General features: G+C 39.9%; 1 protein-coding gene across 1 annotated transcript; it reads right to left on the bottom strand.

Moving 5' to 3' along the window:
* Positions 1–11,874: 11,874 nt before the first annotated feature.
* Positions 11,875–13,379, bottom strand: LOC121553554 (otoraplin). The gene is made up of 4 exons (XM_041866742.2): positions 13,190–13,379; positions 12,807–12,946; positions 12,262–12,378; positions 11,875–12,085 (listed from the first exon to the last, which is right to left on the bottom strand). The coding sequence occupies exons 1-4, from the start codon at positions 13,314–13,316 to the stop codon at positions 12,062–12,064; spliced, it is 408 nt and encodes a 135-aa protein (XP_041722676.1). The 5' UTR covers positions 13,317–13,379; the 3' UTR covers positions 11,875–12,061.
* Positions 13,380–17,958: the final 4,579 nt, after the last annotated feature.

Below are 17,958 nucleotides of genomic sequence, written 5' to 3' on the forward strand. Positions count from 1 at the left end.
CTTGTCTGAATGCAGTTTATTCAGGTGTGACATAGTTCACTGTTCATCATGGAAACCAATTTGATGGACTACTATGAGAAAAGGCCACTACACAATTGAAACCCTTACACTAACACACATACACACACACACTCACCTCATAGATGCACTCTAGGTGAGAAATCATTACCGTCATTGTGACAGCTATGATGTTTCTGAACCCAGGAAAAGGAAAGAAGTGTTAGGTGTTGATGTCACAGGAGATGTGATTTTCAGATATCTAGATGCCATTTTACATCGCGAAGGGAAACACTTTAAAGGTCTTCACACCCAACAGCAAATGGTGCATAGGATTGCAAAGAAAAATATGCACAATGCTTTATAAAAGTGTTGGAAGTTGATAATTAACTATAATGTCCATTTGTACAGTCAATTTATCTAACGCTGAGCACAGTCGATTTCATCTTATTCCAAGCAAGAGTAGCCATATAAAACCTGCAGTTGAAGTTGAAACCATGGTAATAACATGACAGCATCAACAATGCCATCTGTGTGTCTCCAAAATGAGTGTGAAAAGGCCAAAGAAACATTAGCCAACACAGTTAAACAGACACACACACACACACTCACACACACACACACAAACACGAACACACACAAACACACACACATAGACACACACACACACACACACACACACTTCAGCATCCTATAATTTCAAACTGACCTGTACTCATAACCCTGGTAAACATTATAGTGTATTATCAATGTTCATTAAAGGGATAGTGAGAGATTTAGGCAATTAAGCCCTTTATGCTAGCATGCTAGCAGTGTGGGTAGACTTTCATTAATTGCACTAACGCTAATTAGCAATGGCTCACGAAACTACCTCAAATGAACTTCCTTCATACTGGATTAATAAAAACGATCTCGTCTTGAATGCAACCATCTAAAATAGGCCTACGAAAAGGGGAGAAACAAATTGTACAAGATAACATTCATCTAGCCTGGAGGAGGACATTATTGTCCAAAAAAAACTCTCCAGTGGCACTGACCCAATGATAATTTGTTGAGAACTTTATTCATAAGAGGAGGGAACATTTATGGACATTACAGCATAGGATAAAGGCCTCAATGGGATAGGACAACCTACTGTGTTGACTATTGATTGTTCCAGCCCAACAATATATTACATCTTTATATGACACTAAAACACTTGAATTAATTAAACACAACCAAGCAATCAAGAGCCCTGATGGTATAGGTGACCTGAAGGAGTGATATTTTAACATCAGGTGTGCTTTTCATTTGTTTATGTACTGTATGTTCACCAGCTGACCTCTATCAAGACACTCATGTCCACTGGATTCCCCCTGTGAAGATGAGCAATGCTGCAGCAGCATCAGTTTCTACTTCTACTACTTTGTCCAAGTTTAAACACTTCACTTCAAAGAATCAACACTTTATTTCATATCATTTCAAAGTGTAAGGTAACTCATATGTAAAGTTTAGACATTTTAGTAACAAGTAGCTAGGCTATTATTACTAAAGCATAATTTCAGGTGAACAAAAAAAAGTCAGTACCAGAGGTGGCCAACCTCACTCCAATTCCTGATTTACTTAGTGAGCAGACTTCTATTCCAGCCCAGCAATAACACACTTGATCATCAACTAATTAGGTTTGATAAATTAAATCAGGTGTGTTAGTGCTGGGCTGGAACAGAATTGTTGGCCTGCTCCAGTTGTAATAGGTTTATACGTTGTGTGTGACTTTTAAACTGTATTTTTGTTTACAACATTTGCTAAGGCCTAGATTCAATCAGATCAAGCGCTAACCGGCAATAACATAGCGGATGTTTTGGCGGTGTCAGAGGTGGAACTGTGTTGGAGTCTTCAAATCGGTGATCGGCTGCTCTTGCGATCATTGTCAAGAAGCCACACCTGCCCCACTTGCGTTAGAAGTTCAGAAGGAGAAAGTGTAAGCGATATAGAAATAATTATGGTCAAATTGAAAAATCATTAAATGAAAAAAATAACATTACATCTCACATTCCAGTGTTCAAACTTGTGAACAATGCTGTATGGGATTGACTCTGTGCAGCCAATGGCAATGTCTGCTTTAGGTATAATGCCAGGACCCGCTTGTGGATTTGACAGCTCTAACACAGTTCCACCTCCGACATGTCAAAACAACCGCTATGCTGATGTTGGCTAAAGCTGATCTGATTGAATTGAGCCCTAACAAAGGTACACATATAACCCATGGTATACAAGGATGTACCCTTATTCTCTTGGGACATTCATTGGGACATTTTCATCTGCAGACAGGGTTTCACAGCTCTCTGTATCTGAGGACAGAAAACATCACAAAGAAACAGGCTTCATTATACTCAAATTAGACAGCACTGAATATTATGTTGCTATATCTCTCTGTCCTTGTAGTTTTTATCGCTAGGGACTGGAACTGGAGAATCTTTTCATAATGTCCTCCCACAAATGTACTTGTCCTATCCTGAGTAGCCTACTCTCTCCCTTCTCTGACAGCTGGAGCTGCTAATCCTTTCACCATCTTCCATGCCATGGCTGTTAGCTAGCTAGCTACCTAGCTACAAATGCATTTTGAGTTTGTGTTTTTAATTTACAATGATAAATACATCAAGATAGCTAGCTAGCTAGCTGGTGATATTTAATTCACTTAGTTATCTATCTAATCAAATCAAATCAAGCTTTATTTATACAGCACATTTCAGACATGGAATGCAATGCAATATGCTTTAGAGGGAAAAATTAATAAAAAACTATGAAAATAAAAGCTGAAATATTTACTACACAACAAACATAAGATAAATAAAACAAAAGAATGACACAAACTGAATGACTAAAAAGCAGCCTGAGGAAAAGAAAAGCAAAAATATGTGTTTTAAGATCTATTTGAAATATGTCCAAAGTTTTGGCCCCCCTCAGGTTCTCTGGCAGGCTATTCCAGAGGCTGGGGGCATAGTAACTAAAGGCTGCCTCTCCATGCCTCTTGGTCCTAGGCTTTGGGATGGTTAAAAGGCCAGTGTCAGAGGACCTGAGGGACCTACTGGGTACATAACTTAAAAGCATGTCTTACATATATTAGGGTGCACAATCGTGGATTGATTTAAAAACCAACAGAAGAATGTTAAAATAAATTCTACAACTCACAGGCAGCCAGTGCAGCTACCCTTTCTTGGGTAGACCAGACAGTAGAGCATTACAGTAGTCAAGCCTTCTTGTAATAAAAGCATGGATGAGTCTCTCTGAGAGAGTAACGGCCGCACCTTGGCAATGTTCCTCAGTTGGTAAAAAGCTATTTTGGTCACATTCCTAATGTGTGATTCAAAATTTAGTTCAGAATCTAAAATAACACCTAGGTTTTTTACCTGGTGTTTTATCTTTATTGCACATGAATTAAAATGTGTGGCTAGATTCTCTCTCTGTGCTTTGACTCCAACAATAAGTACCTTGACTGTTATCTTGATTTAGCTGGAGGAAGTTATGAGCCATCCAAGTATTTAAATCACTAATACAGTCTAATAATTTATCCTCAGAGCTAAAATCCTCCCAAATCTATACAGTATGTAAAGTTTGCTAGCTAGCTGGCTAATTATAAATACTTTTTAAAAATCATTTTCAAAATATATTTACTTCCACTGCCACAGTTTTCTGGGTCCTTGGAAAAATGCTCTGCTATAGATGTGTGAGATTATGGCCATTTTGCATTAGTCCTTTGCCTTAGTAATTTTGCTATTGTCTAAGTAAGTTTATTTGTTTTCAAATTAAATATTTCTGTCAACTATTTTTCTTAATTTTTCTTATGTATTTTGTAAATAATCTCTGGATTCAGTGTTCTCATGACTTGCACTGTAAAATTAATTCCACCTATTTTTGCACCTGATCCTCTGACTCCATCTGAACTGTTACTGCACCACACAAACTAAAAAGGCTGCCGGGTCCTCTATCTTAACAACTTCTTCATCTAATAATAATAATAATAATATGCCATTTAGCAGACGCTTTTATCCAAAGCGACTTACAGTCATGTGTGCATACATTTTTGTGTATGGGTGGTCCCGGGGATCGAACCCACTACCTTGGCGTTACAAGCGCCGTGCTCTACCAGCTGAGCTACAGAGGACCACTAATCACCTGAATCTTCACAGAGCACTTGGCTGATTTTATACCAGCCACGCTGTTGTTGCGCCCATATTGATGCAGTAAGCTATTTGAGGAGCAGAGGTTAGGAGGAAGACATATTTGAAGGAGATTTGTGCTGACATACCTGGCCATCCATGCAGGGGAGAGCTGACTAGTACTGGCAATACACACGCACGCATGCACACACACACAGGAAAAGCGAGAGAGGGAAACAAACAGAGAGAGAAACAGAGAGAGGGGGAGTGTAAAGAGAGAGGGGGGTGGAGAGAGAGAGAGATGAGATGAGAAACAAAGCACACACACACACACTTACTTAGAAATCAGTTTATCAGCCTTGTACCCAATGGGAACCTACAAATGGAGTCCTCTCCTTGCCATTGTCCTGGGTAAATATCTACTCTCCTGGGACAAAGGCAGGGATGTTTGCCCGTCCAGAGAAATGAGCAGTTTCAACAACAATAACACCCCCCGGTCATCTCGGGCCCAGGAACCAAAGTGTTTGCACTTCAAATGTTCTGCCCTACTGCTTTAGTCTTTTTCTCATTCCGACTTCAATTCCATCCAATCTGCAGCAAGTTAGGCTTTCATCAAAGGAAGACGTGACTCCCCACTGGGCAACAACTGGTTGAATCAACGTTGTTACATGTCATTTCAAGCCCCAAAAAATCTATGTGATGACGTTGAATCAATGTGGAAAACTGATTGAATTTGCAAAAAGTCATCAATGTAAGGGCATTTCGTATTTTTTTCACCCAACTTTTAACCTAAATCCAATGACATGGTGACAATTTTTTGTAGATTTCACGTTGAATTCATGTTAGTTGACAACTCAACCAAATGTAAATCAAAACTGATGTCTGTGCGCAGTGGTTCAGTTCTGCTCCCCTCTCTTTACTGTACTGAGAGACTCTCTGGAGTGGTCTTAGGTGAGTCCTCCTTTTGAGACTTCTCCCTTCATGAGTTTACATGCAAAGATGGTCTATAATTTCTTTCACATGCATAATATAATACCATAGTGCTCGTTTCATATAACATCTGTCTAACAAAAGTTGCTCAAATTGAATTATTGCTCGTACAATCTGGAACAGTTATAATATCCAGATGTTTATTACACTGCATATTTGATGTGATATTTTTGTGATATTACTTTATCTCTACTGCACATGGCAGGATCAATAACTTTCCCTGACTCCAGATATCATAATGTGGGGGTGAAAAAGCCATAGTCATGTTTCATTTCCCTCCTGTCACACAGTGAGAGACTATCCAGAGCAGAGGCCATTCATTGATTTGGGAGTGTGTGTGTTTCAGGTGGGAGCAGGGTTGCTGCCCGCACACACATACAAACACACACACACACACACACACACACACAATCAGTGAGGTTCTCCCATGACTCTCTGTCACAGCAGCCCTGCCTGTCACCATGGCAACCCCCCAAAGCTAATGTCGTCTGACTGGAGAGTAGAAATAGGGCCCGAGGAGACACTTGCTTTGACATACACACACACACGCATGTACACACATACACACACACACACGCACACACACACATACACACACCCACGCAGACACACACACACACGCAGACAGAGAGAGACACACACAGAAACACATACGTTCACATATTCCTAAAGGAGCACACTGTTTCGGAATAAAAACAACTACTACTTGCACTTGCAACAGTGCTGGTTTTATTCCAGACAAAGTCTATTAATATGTTCTGTAGGGAAATTGTGCTCTGGGCTCCAAAAACTCAAACCAATTTGCAGAACGATGTGGGGAATTATATTGTAGCGACCCTAACCCCACACCTAGTGACCTCACAAAGATCTCTTGGAGTAATGGCTAAGGTGTTGGGTTGACAGTCACGGGACCTGGGTTTGAGTCCCGGCCGGGGCTATCCCCCGAATTTGTTATACTATTAAAATATGTAGCTAGATTAACACACTTCAATCAAATTCACCTCCAAAATATGGACCCTGGTTTTTAACTGCACAAATAATATAATAGGACTCTGGCCATTTCTAAGGACGTAGCTGGAGATTCTTCAGTCCTGTCTTTTCTCATTCATGGCTTAGGCATACAGCGACAGTATGGTAGAAAAGAGACACAGGCAGTGAACAAAGACAAAGGTGCCTGGCCAGATGCTACATCACACCACTGGTACTACATGTACACTGAGTGTACAAAACATTAAGAACACCTTCCTAATATTGAGTTGCGCCCTCTAGTTTTGCCGTCAGAACAGCCTCAATTCATCGGGGCATGGGCTCTACAAGGTTTTGAAAGCGTTCCACAGGGATGCTGGCCCATGTTGACTCCAATGCTTCCCACAGTTGTGTCAAGTTGGCTGGATGTCCTTTGGGTGGTGGAGCATTCTTGATACACACGGTAAACTGTTGAGCATGAAAAACCCAGCAGCATTGCAGTTCTTGACACAAATTGGTGTGGCTGGCACCTACTAACATACCCTGTTCAAAGGCACTTAAATATTTTGTCTTGCCCATTCACCCTCTGAATAGCACACATACAAAATCCATGTCTCAATTGTTTAAGACTTAAAAATCCTTCTTTAACCTCTTGAGGATCAAACACTTTTTTTAAATTTTCGCCTAAAATGACATAAACAAATCTAACTGACTGTAGCTCAGGACCTGAAGCAAGGATATGCATATTCTTGATACCATTTGAAAGGAAACATTGAAGTTTGTGGAAATGTGAAATTAATGCAGGAGAATATTACACATTAGATCATTAGATCAATGCAAGAGAAAGGCCACAATATAATGGCCACAATATAATATTGCAGTTTAGGCACAGTTTATATTTTGGCCACTAGATGGCAGCAGTGTGTGCAAAGTCTCAGATTGATCCAGTGAAGCATTGCAATACTGGACTAGTTTGTATAAAGTCTGCCCAAAGTTGCCGAATTGGTAAATTGATACATTTTCAAGTACATAACTATAGAGAATATACAAAAATGATGGTAATATAAAATGTAAGTTTACACACTCCCAGGAATGTCATACATGATGGATCATTAGCTTATACACTAACTTTCACACATCTAGATGGCCGGGCGGGGTGGGTGTGGAGCCAGAGACAGCAGGGGTTCAAACTGTAGGACCCAGAATATAAAAATTGATTTGATCAAACAAAACTATGCTACATTTTATCTCTGGGGCCCTTAGGATGACAAATCAGAGCAAGATTACTGAATGTAAGTACATGATTTACCTTCAGAGGTGAATGTATCAAACCAGTTGCTGTGATACGTTTTTTGTTGCAGTGCACTCTCCTCAACCAATAGCATGGTATGTTTTCACTGTAATAGCTACTGTAAATTGGACAGTGCAGTTAGATTAACAAGAATGTAAGCTTTCTGCCCATATAAGACATGTCTATGTCCTGGAAAGTTTGCTGTTACTTACAACACTCATGCTAATCACATTAGTGCACATTAGCTCAACCGTCCCGTATACGGGACACCGATCCCGTAGAGGTTAACCTGTCTCCTCCCCTTCATCTACCCTGATTAAAGTGGATTTAACAGGTGACATCAATAAGGTATCATAGCTTTCACCTGGATTCACCTGGTCAGTCTATATCATGGAAAGAGCATGTTTTGTACAAAACACCATGTACTTCACTCACCCCCTACTCTGCTTAAGTGGCTGTTTGAGGTTTCAGAATGAAAGCAACCTATTTCAGTAAGGGATTTTATTTTAGGATGAATGTTTATCAAGACAAACAAAGAATATGGGAGAGTGCTGTTTGTTCTCCCAATGTCTAATGGTGTTGGGCAAATACTGCAGTTTTGAGAGCCATGGGCTATAGCTGTTGATGAATTGAATTCCTTCCCAGCTGTAACAGGGCGGTAGAAATGACGCAGTGCGGGATATGGAGGATTCACAGCCAATCAAACGGAGAGGAGAGATAAATAATGTCCACACATCCTGAGGAGGGAGTCTTAACTGAGAAAGGAAATATCAGGGCACGTTTAATCGTGAAGGAGGCCATTGTATGCAAAAGCATGTATTCTCTGAAAAACCTTTGTGTGTGTGCATGTGTGTGTGTGTGTGTGTGTGTGTGTGTGTGTGTGTGTGTGTGTGTGTGTGTGAGCGCGTGCGTGCGTGCATGTGTGTGTGTGTGCGTGCATGTTTCAAAAGTGAGTCACACTGAGCTTTCACTTTATAATTAGCTCATATATGAGAAATTTCGATCTCTGGTCACGTTACTTTCACATCATGTAAATGATTACCCACTGGGTGAAGATGTGTTCCTTAATAAACAGACTCATTGTCAAACTACTACGAGCATCACAATTTTCTTGTTTTTGAACATTAGAGTTAACTACATGATTGATTCATTTCTAATCTCATTTTTGATTGGAGTCGTCCTGGATGTAACAAGTCTCCGGTGTGAGAGTTCATCCTTTGAAATGTAATGAGGCCCCTGGACGAAAAAGAAAAAGCGTATTTTGTTTCTTAATGATGAAATAACTGCACAAATCCCTCCTTTTGGCCTGGCTCCAAACTGAATCATCAGATTTTCAGAGGTATAGGGTTGCATTTAATTTAAGGGGCAATCTGTGATTTCTACAATCAGTTTTTTTTTACTTTTAAATTAATTATGTATATTGTACATTGATTCTTGAAGAACATAACTTATAAATGCCTCATGAGCAACTCCATCATAACCCCAAATATAAGCGTGTTTAGCTCCGTTGTTTGTAAACAATGTAACTGTAAACAAACACTGTAAAACTTCAAAATATCGTTAAAACTATTGGGCTAATTGCAACCATTATGTGCCAATGTATTACCGCAAGCTCATCTCTTGTTAAACCATCAATACAGGCTAAGACCACCCACGCAGCTGATCTCAGTTGCAACCATTAGGCCTATTGGCCACCGTATTACCATTCCCACTAAAGCCGAGGTCGGTGTTAACTTAAAACCTGCTAATTGAGCAGACTAAGAACAGATGTACAGTATCTATTTGATAGTCATTCTGTAAAAATAAAATACAATATTTCCTTGTTTACCATGAAAATCTACTGCGGCAATTTACCCTACACATTGTATTAATTGAAAACTATTGTTGGTTAGCCTATATTTTTTTATTCAAATTAAATAAGTCTAATACATTTAATTCAAATTGCACAAAAATGGTATTCTATGTTGACATGAAACATTTTATGATGTACACTCCATTATTACAAGCATACAAGTATTTTACATTAATTCATTACAAGCCTTTGACGATTTTCAATGTTCCTAATGTTCGTTATTTAATTGGTGGCGGAAATAGAGAATCTAGACGCAGAACCTAGAAGCAGTTGTCTGGTATCAGAACCATAACAATGAGAGATCAGTTAATCTACTCGTAAATTGTTATGGGTTTTTCATTGGAATCAAGATTATTTTAGCAAGCAGGTGCATGTAATTTCCCATTATTATCGTTTTAAGAAAACCAGCGCTAATACACTGCAGTTGTTTGTTGCAATTTGCCAATCATTTTTATGCTGATCATATGGTTAATGGATAAATGTATGTATATGGAACATAGATTAAATACTCAAATATTAGATATAAGTTTAGCAAAATCGCACAATTTTTCCAGTTAGTATTAATTGGGACTTTATCAAACAGTATTCAAAAGAGGATTTGGGCACCCACTCTTGCTCTGATGCAAATGATTCATTAATAGTCACCAAGGTTTCGGCAGCTGCCTTCCTCGGGGTGTCATTACCAACCCATAAGCAAATGCATTAACATTAGGAAATGAAAAACATGACATTTCAAATTCATATCTTTCAAATTCCAAAGATGATCTGCATTCTCTCTCAAGGTGAGCATGTAGGCCTGGGTTCCATTGCCATGGCAGCAGATGGGTCATTACCATACCTCAGTATCTCACCTCCACCACACATCCCTGATGACCTTACACTGCGCTGCAAGCTAAACCTGCCTTCAACACTCATACACACTGCGAATGTTCATTCACTCTGAATAACACAATCAGTGTGTTCATTCTTTTCTGAGTGTAGGTATGTCTCTATCTGTGTGTGTTCGTGTGTGTGTGTGCTCGTGTGTGTGTGTGTGGTGTGTGAGTGCGAGTGTGCGTGCACAGTAGGTGCATGCATGTGTGGATGCATGCTTGCGTGTATGTGCATGTGACAGAGAGCGAGAGACAAGACTATGCAACCACATTTCGAAATAGCCTCAATGTAAAGGTATACTGGGAAAATTGGTTTTCATGTTTACCTTTCTCACAGTGTTTATAAAATATATGCAAATATGCAAATGTTTATGAAAGAGGAAAGGAAGAGGAAACAAATAATATTTACTACATTTTAAAGTGATCTAATCCTTTTTCCACTGTGACACACAAATATTTTGTGTAAAACACAGTATGCTTACTTTTTTCCGGGTTATGACGACCTTTGCTGGATTAAGTAAATGCAGGTTTGGCACTGCTACAAAGAGCTTCATTCAGGATAACAAATTGAATTAGGTAATATCCATTAATACCACTACAGCAGGAAGAAGAGAATGTGCTCTTAAACATAATTACCTTCAATTTTCAGCCATTCAACATCCACAGACCAGGATGCACCCCAGAGAAATTCATCACCACAGATAAATACACAATTTGTCTGGTGTTGACTCTCCATACAGCCAAACATCACCTCACCTTTCTATTTCCACTGCTTACCTGTTAAATATCTTCTTAACAAATCTTCACATAATATTTTTTCTTGAGGTATTTACTACTCTATAACCTAATATCAACTCATTAGGTTGTTTCTATTAAATGTGTCATACCCAGCCAGATGATGAGGTGTTGCCTCATCAACTGCAAAATCAATGTCACGCTTTCTCCTTCCTCTATCTGTTTCCAAGCATATCAAATTGATATAACCTTCCACTAACATTTTATCAGAATGTTTTCAGTGGTGCTTTTCATAACACCTAATCCTATGAAACAAGGTTTCTGGGCAGGCTTACTCTGCGATCCTGTTTACCAAGGATCTAAACACATCCAAAACATACAGGAGGCTTTCCAACACACACCAGCAGTATCCTACGCTCAACACTGTGACGCTGTTTTATGTTTGGGTACTTGGAAACATAGAATTTCCATTCAGTCAAACTCCAACAAGTGTAAGATAGCCTGTCACACCCTAATCTGTTTCACCTGTCTTGTGCTTGTCTCAACCCCCCTCCAGGTGTCGCCCATTTCCCCCATTATCCCCTGTGCATATATACCTGTTTTTTCTGTTTGTCTGTTGCCAGCTCGTCTTGTCTCATCAAGCCTACCAGTGGGTTTCCCATACTTCTGTTTTCGCTCTAGTCACTGTTTTCTAGTTTTCCTGGTTTTGACCATTCTGCCTGCCCTGACCCTGAGCCTGCCTGCCGTTCTGTACCTTGTGACACTGCCCTGGATTACTGACCTCTGCCTGACCCTGAGCCTGCCTGCCGTTCTGTACCTTTCGGACTCTGCTCTGGATTACTGACCTCTGCCTGCCCTTGACCTGTTACTTGCCTGCCCGTTGTTGTAATAAACTTTTGTTACTTCGAAGTGTCTGCATCTGGGTCTTATCCTGAGGTCTGATAATAGCCTACAGTAAGAAAATACCTTTTAGTCTTATTAGTGATAATTTGATCCCTGATTTGATAAGATACAACATGTACAGTACAGACATTGGGATAAAAGGGGATTTATTTAAACATTTTCTATATCAAAATACAAGAAAAGTATTTGAAATAATAAAAACCTTGCTCCGCAGATCATAGGGATCTCTATTTCCGCATATTTCCTTTGTAATTCTCAGAATAAAGTGAAACAGCTGATCAAAAAAGAGACCTTGTGGTCTACATCATCCAGAGATTCAAAAACAGTAGAAGTCAACATCCTGCAAGAGAGAACAAATGTAACAATGATCAAAACTACAACAATAAGTAATACTTCTGGAACTGTTGATCACCTGTGACTATGCAGCTACTGAGCGAGAAGACAAATGAATGGAGACAAACAACATGTTGTTGGTAGCTATAGTGTTGAATGCGTGGAAGTTGAGGTAATACTCACGGCCGTAGGGATCTCCACAGTATCAGTATCCTTCTTAAATTTGGTAGTCTCCTTCACCAGGTTGCTGGGGAAGTAGCCGAGGATGCCCATCTGGTCCACATAACGCTCACTGTAAACCTGCCAGAGAGAGGAACATGGTGCTAGATAAATGTGCTAAGGTGTTTCATCATGACAGAAAGAAAAAAAAACAGATCATGGGGCAGGTTTAGGAAGAACAGAATAGATGCATTTGTGTGATCGAGTCACATATCTGTGAGTTTCTGCCTGAATCTCACACATTCCACAGCTCGAAACGCTAAAGAAATGTGACAGGCACAGCAACATGCACCTCAACAGTTTTCCACCTCACTACCAACAAGATGGGGCATAGAATCACCTGATTTGGTTGGTTCATGGATCATGTGGAATAATTTCACTAGGTTCTTTACATTTCAACATGAATTGATGTAAAACGGTTTGCATGGACCATTTTCTAAAAACATATTTGAATCGTGATGAAAATGTTCCTGTAACTCTGGAAACAAACCAGTCATCACAGAACGTACACTTCCAGACCAGAAGACTCCAGTGCCCTCCTCTGGTGTGAGTTTGGAGTACACGTAGATCATCTGGCCCTTCTTGATGTTGATGAATCTGCAGTCAGGAGCAGTGAAGTCATCCAGACCCACGGCCATAGAGAGAGCATCTGAGAGGGAACAACAACAAAAACAACATGAAAGCAAATGACCTACAGTATATAAAATAAAACATTGACTGTGCACTCTTGTCAAATCACATATAAAGCCAGCATTGACTGGATTGATTGATGGGTGCATGGTATTGTCACACCCCTCAAAAAATCCAGAATGTCTGAATAGAGAGCACAAATCCATACTCCCCAACAATGGTCTTCTGATCGGTAAGGTGCATACAAATCTACTGTACTCACATGAGCACTCCTCATCTGCACAGATTTTGCTGTTTGCCAGTTTGTCCATAAGAACAGCACTGGTGGTGGTCTGGTCCAGAAATCCCAAGGAGAGGAGCAGGAGAGCGAAATGCAGTGGATGGTTCATCCTGAAGACTGTGTGAGAAAGTGAGTGTACTGACTGAGTGCGAAATAACTCACTACTGTAATCTTCCCCACACTTCTTCTCCTATGTCTGAATGGGCAGAACCCCTACATCACAGCCATTCTGACCAATCAGAGTAGACTGGCTTCACATTCCACATTCCACATTCCCCCCCAAAAAAGAAAACAAGTGGGCTGCAAGATTTATGGGAAAAACCAAAACCCTGCAGTGAGCTCTTATTAAAAACAGACACAGATATTTGTATGTTTTCTTGTTTGTTATTTTTATGTTTGGCAACATGCAGCTGCCTCACCAGGTATCTAATTAGTGCTTATTAGACATTTGAGATTTGAGTATGATTCAACCACATCCACTTGATTTCTCCAGAGTTCCTAAATCAGAGGGTGTTCAGGAAATCACTGCATGTAGGGAATATATTCTTTCTGCCCTTCATTTCCACTAGTTCCATTTAGGCTAATGGGTTTGTTGTTTTGCAGACTACACCTTGGTGATATCCCAGCAGGAGCCTACAACAGATGGGCCCTGTCTTCAAGTTTTACCTACATGGTGGCTGGAAATGCTGTCAGTAAAACTGGATTGATGATGCGTTCTAAAATATCGTAAATTCTTAAATACAACTGGGAAAAATTCACTTGAACGCTGGGAAACTCGTTATCATCTCTGAACTCTGACGTCACATACCAAGGAAATTACCTTGATAACAGTTTTTTCTGAAGTTAAATGCAACAACAAAACATTATTAATAAAAGACAATCTATTAATATACAGTGGGGAAAAAGTATTTAGTCAGCCACCAATTGTGCAAGTTCTCCCACTTAAAAAGATGAGAGAGGCCTGTAATTTTCATCATAGGTACACGTCAACTATGACAGACAAATTGAGAAAATAAAATCCAGAAAATCACATTGTAGGATTTTTAATGAATTTATTTGCAAATTATGGTGGAAAATAAGTATTAGGTCACCTACAAACAAGCAAGATTTCTGGCTCTCACAGACCTGTAACTTCTTCTTTAAGAGGCTCCTCTGTCCTCCACTCGTTACCTGTATTAATGGCACCTGTTTGAACTTGTTATCAGTATAAAAGACACCTGTCCACAACCTCAAACAGTCACACTCCAAACTCCACTATGGCCAAGACCAAAGAGCTGTCAAAGGACACCAGAAACAAAACTGTAGACCTGCACCAGGCTGGGAAGACTGAATCTGCAATAGGTAAGCAGCTTGGTTTGAAGAAATCAACTGTGGGAGCAATTATTAGGAAATGGAAGACATACAAGACCACTGATAATCTCCCTCGATCTGGGGCTCCACGCAAGATCTCACCCCGTGGGGTCAAAATGATCACAAGCAAAAATCCCAGAACCACACGGGGGGACCTAGTGAATGATCTGCAGAGAGCTGGGACCAAAGTAACAAAGCCTACCATCAGTAACACACTACGCCACCAGGGACTCAAATTCTGCAGTGCCAGACGTGTCCCCCTGCTTAAGCCAGTACATGTCCAGGCCCGTCTGAAGTTTGCTAGAGTGCATTTGGATGATCCAGAAGAGGATTGGGAGAATGTCATATGGTCAGATGAAACCAAAATAGAACTTTTTGGTAAAAACTCAACTCGTCGTGTTTGGAGGACAAAGAATGCTGAGTTGCATCCAAAGAACACCATACCTACTGTGAAGCATGTGGGTGGAAACATCATGCTTTGGGGCTGTTTTTCTGCAAATGGACCAGGACGACTGATCCGTGTAAAGGAAAGAATGAATGGGGCCATGTATCGTGAGATTTTGAGTGAAAACCTCCTTCCATCAGCAAGGGCATGAAGATGAAACGTGGCTGGGTCTTTCAGCATGACAATGATCCCAAACACACCGCCCGGGCAACGAAGGAGTGGCTTCGTAAGAAGCATTTCAAGGTCCTGGAGTGGCCTAGCCAGTCTCCAGATCTCAACCCCATAGAAAATCTTTGGAGGGAGTTGAAAGTCCGTGTTGCCCAGCGACAGCCCCAAAACATCACTGCTCTAGAGGAGATCTGCATGGAGGAATGGGCCAAAATACCAGCAACAGTGTGTGAAAACCTTGTGAAGACTTACAGAAAACGTTTGACCTGTGTCATTGCCAACAAAGGGTATATAACAAAGTATTGAGAAACTTTTGTTATTGACCAAATACTTATTTTCCACCATAATTTGTAAATAAATTCATTAAAAATCCTACAATTTCTAGGAGACAGAATGCGTCTCCTTCCTGAGCGGTTTGATGGCTGAATGGTCCCATGGTGTTTATACTTCCGTACTATTGTTTGTACCGATGAACGTGGTACCTTCAGGCATTTGGAAATTGCTCCCAAGGATGAACCAGACTTGTGGAGGTCTACAATTTCTTTTCTGAGGACTTGGCTGATTTATTTTCATTTTCCCATGATGTCAAGCAAAGAGGCACTGAGTTTGAAGGTAGGCATTGAAATACATCCACAGGTACACTTCCAATTGACTCAAATGATGTCAATTAGCCTATCAGAAGCTTCTAAAGCCATGACATAATTTTCTGGAATTTTCCAAGCTGTTTAAAGGCACAGTCAACTTAGTGTATATAAACTTCTGACCCACTGGAATTGTGATACAGTGAATTTATAAGTAGATGTCCCAACCGACTTGCCAAAACTATAGTTTGTTAACAATAAATTGGTGGAGTGGTTGAAAAACAAGTTTTAATGACTCCAACCTAAGTGTATGTAAACTTTCGACTTCAACTGTATGCAGCGTTTACCGTGAATGCACTCTCCGCCAATGCGGAACATCGCCTTTAAATTAGCGTGGATCTTCCGCGATATGGATTGAATCTAGGCCTAGATTTCACAGATATGACTTATTTGCATGTCAATAAAACACACCTTGCTATTGGATAATTGTCTTGTCATGAGATTGGTGCAATGTGTATTTAACAAATAGATGTTAAGTCCCCTATATAGGGGACTTTGAGCGGTTCTGGACTGGTTCCGTCCAATGTTTCTGTGTACAGTGTACACTGTGAACAGGGCAACATCAAGCGCTGGTTGTCCCGATTCATTTGCGCTATTGCAAGCACAGCTGTGAGGTTCACAGACACAGGAAATTGTCTATTTTTATAGGGAGCACGTCACATTTTCTGGCCTATCCAGACAAATGAACGATTTTCTGTGACTGTGAACCTTGTAGCTGTGCTTGCAATAGCGCATATAAAACAGGAGAGTCTAGCGGATGCAATAATAGCAGTTTCATCTAGCTGAGATGTTCTCAGATGGATTTATAGACCTCAACAGGAACAAATACAAAATGATTTTGTATAATTTATCATTTCGTACAAAAGTCTGTGTCATCAGTTATATGAAATGGTGCCAATATTGTACTGTAACTAAGAATGATCATATGTATTTTACAGTTATAAGAAAGGTGAAATTGTATAGTAAGTCATTTATAATTTGATTGTTACTATATTTAGAAATCATTTGAGTCATTTCAAACCCTATTGCCCGACTTTTGTTGAATAGGAAAATAATCACATATGATTTTTCATATTTTCATAATATTTGTACTATGTACTTGAGCTTGTGTCCTAAAAAGTGAGTACACCTCAGCAATGTACAACTATTTTGGTCAGAAAGCTGAGTTACAGACCTTTCTAAAGCTATGCACCATTACCAGTTATTGTTCATATTCTGTTAACTAAAACCCAAATAATGTTGTTGACTCATCTTATACTCGTATTTGTGGCCAAAGTATAAATTAGAGAAAGACAGCTTCAAAACCCTACCTCAAACATATGATTTAAAAAATGTTTGCTATTTCCTCATAGAGTATGATGTCATAGGGATCTCCACAGTATCAGTGTCCTTCCTAAATTTGGTAGTCTCCTTCACCAGGTTGCTGGGGAAGTAGCCGAGGATGCCAATCTGGTCCATATAACGCTCACTGTAAACCTGCCAGAGAGAGGAACATGGTGCTAGATAAATGTGCTAAGGTGTTTCATCATGACAGAAAAAAAAAAAAAGATCATGGGGCAGGTTTAGGAAGAACAGAATAGATGCATTTGTGTGATCAAGTCACATATCTGTGAGTTTCTGCCTGAATCTCACACATTCCACAGCTCGAAACGCTAAAGAAATGTGACAGGCACAGCAACATGCACCTCAACAGTTTTCCACCTCACTACCAACAAGATGGGGCATAGAATCACCTGATTTGGTTGGTTCATTGATCATGTGGAATAATTTCACTAGGTTCTTTACATTTCAACATGAATTGATGTAAAACGGTTTGCATGGACCATTTTCTAAAAACATACTCCTGAGGAGGATGAGCTGGCCAATCAGCGGTTTACTCGCATGACTATTTCTAATGACTGGTATATGCCCACACCTTTTTGTTGTTGGGGTGCACCCATACCATTCCAACACAGAAAAGCTGTTTTTTTACATAATTAATTATCATTTTTTTGGAAAACTATTTAACTCATATTGTAATTAATTATAGGTCATATTTCATAGAAATCTGGAAACACTGGAATGTTACTTTAAACTCGTTTCATGTTGTGTTCAAGGTGGCTGCCCACATGAGGTGATGCAGTCCAGAGGCATGGTGGATCCTTGGT

The sequence above is a fragment of the Coregonus clupeaformis genome, chromosome 37 (genome assembly GCF_020615455.1).
Source record: "Coregonus clupeaformis isolate EN_2021a chromosome 37, ASM2061545v1, whole genome shotgun sequence".
In the NCBI taxonomy this organism is placed as follows: domain Eukaryota; kingdom Metazoa; phylum Chordata; class Actinopteri; order Salmoniformes; family Salmonidae; genus Coregonus; species Coregonus clupeaformis.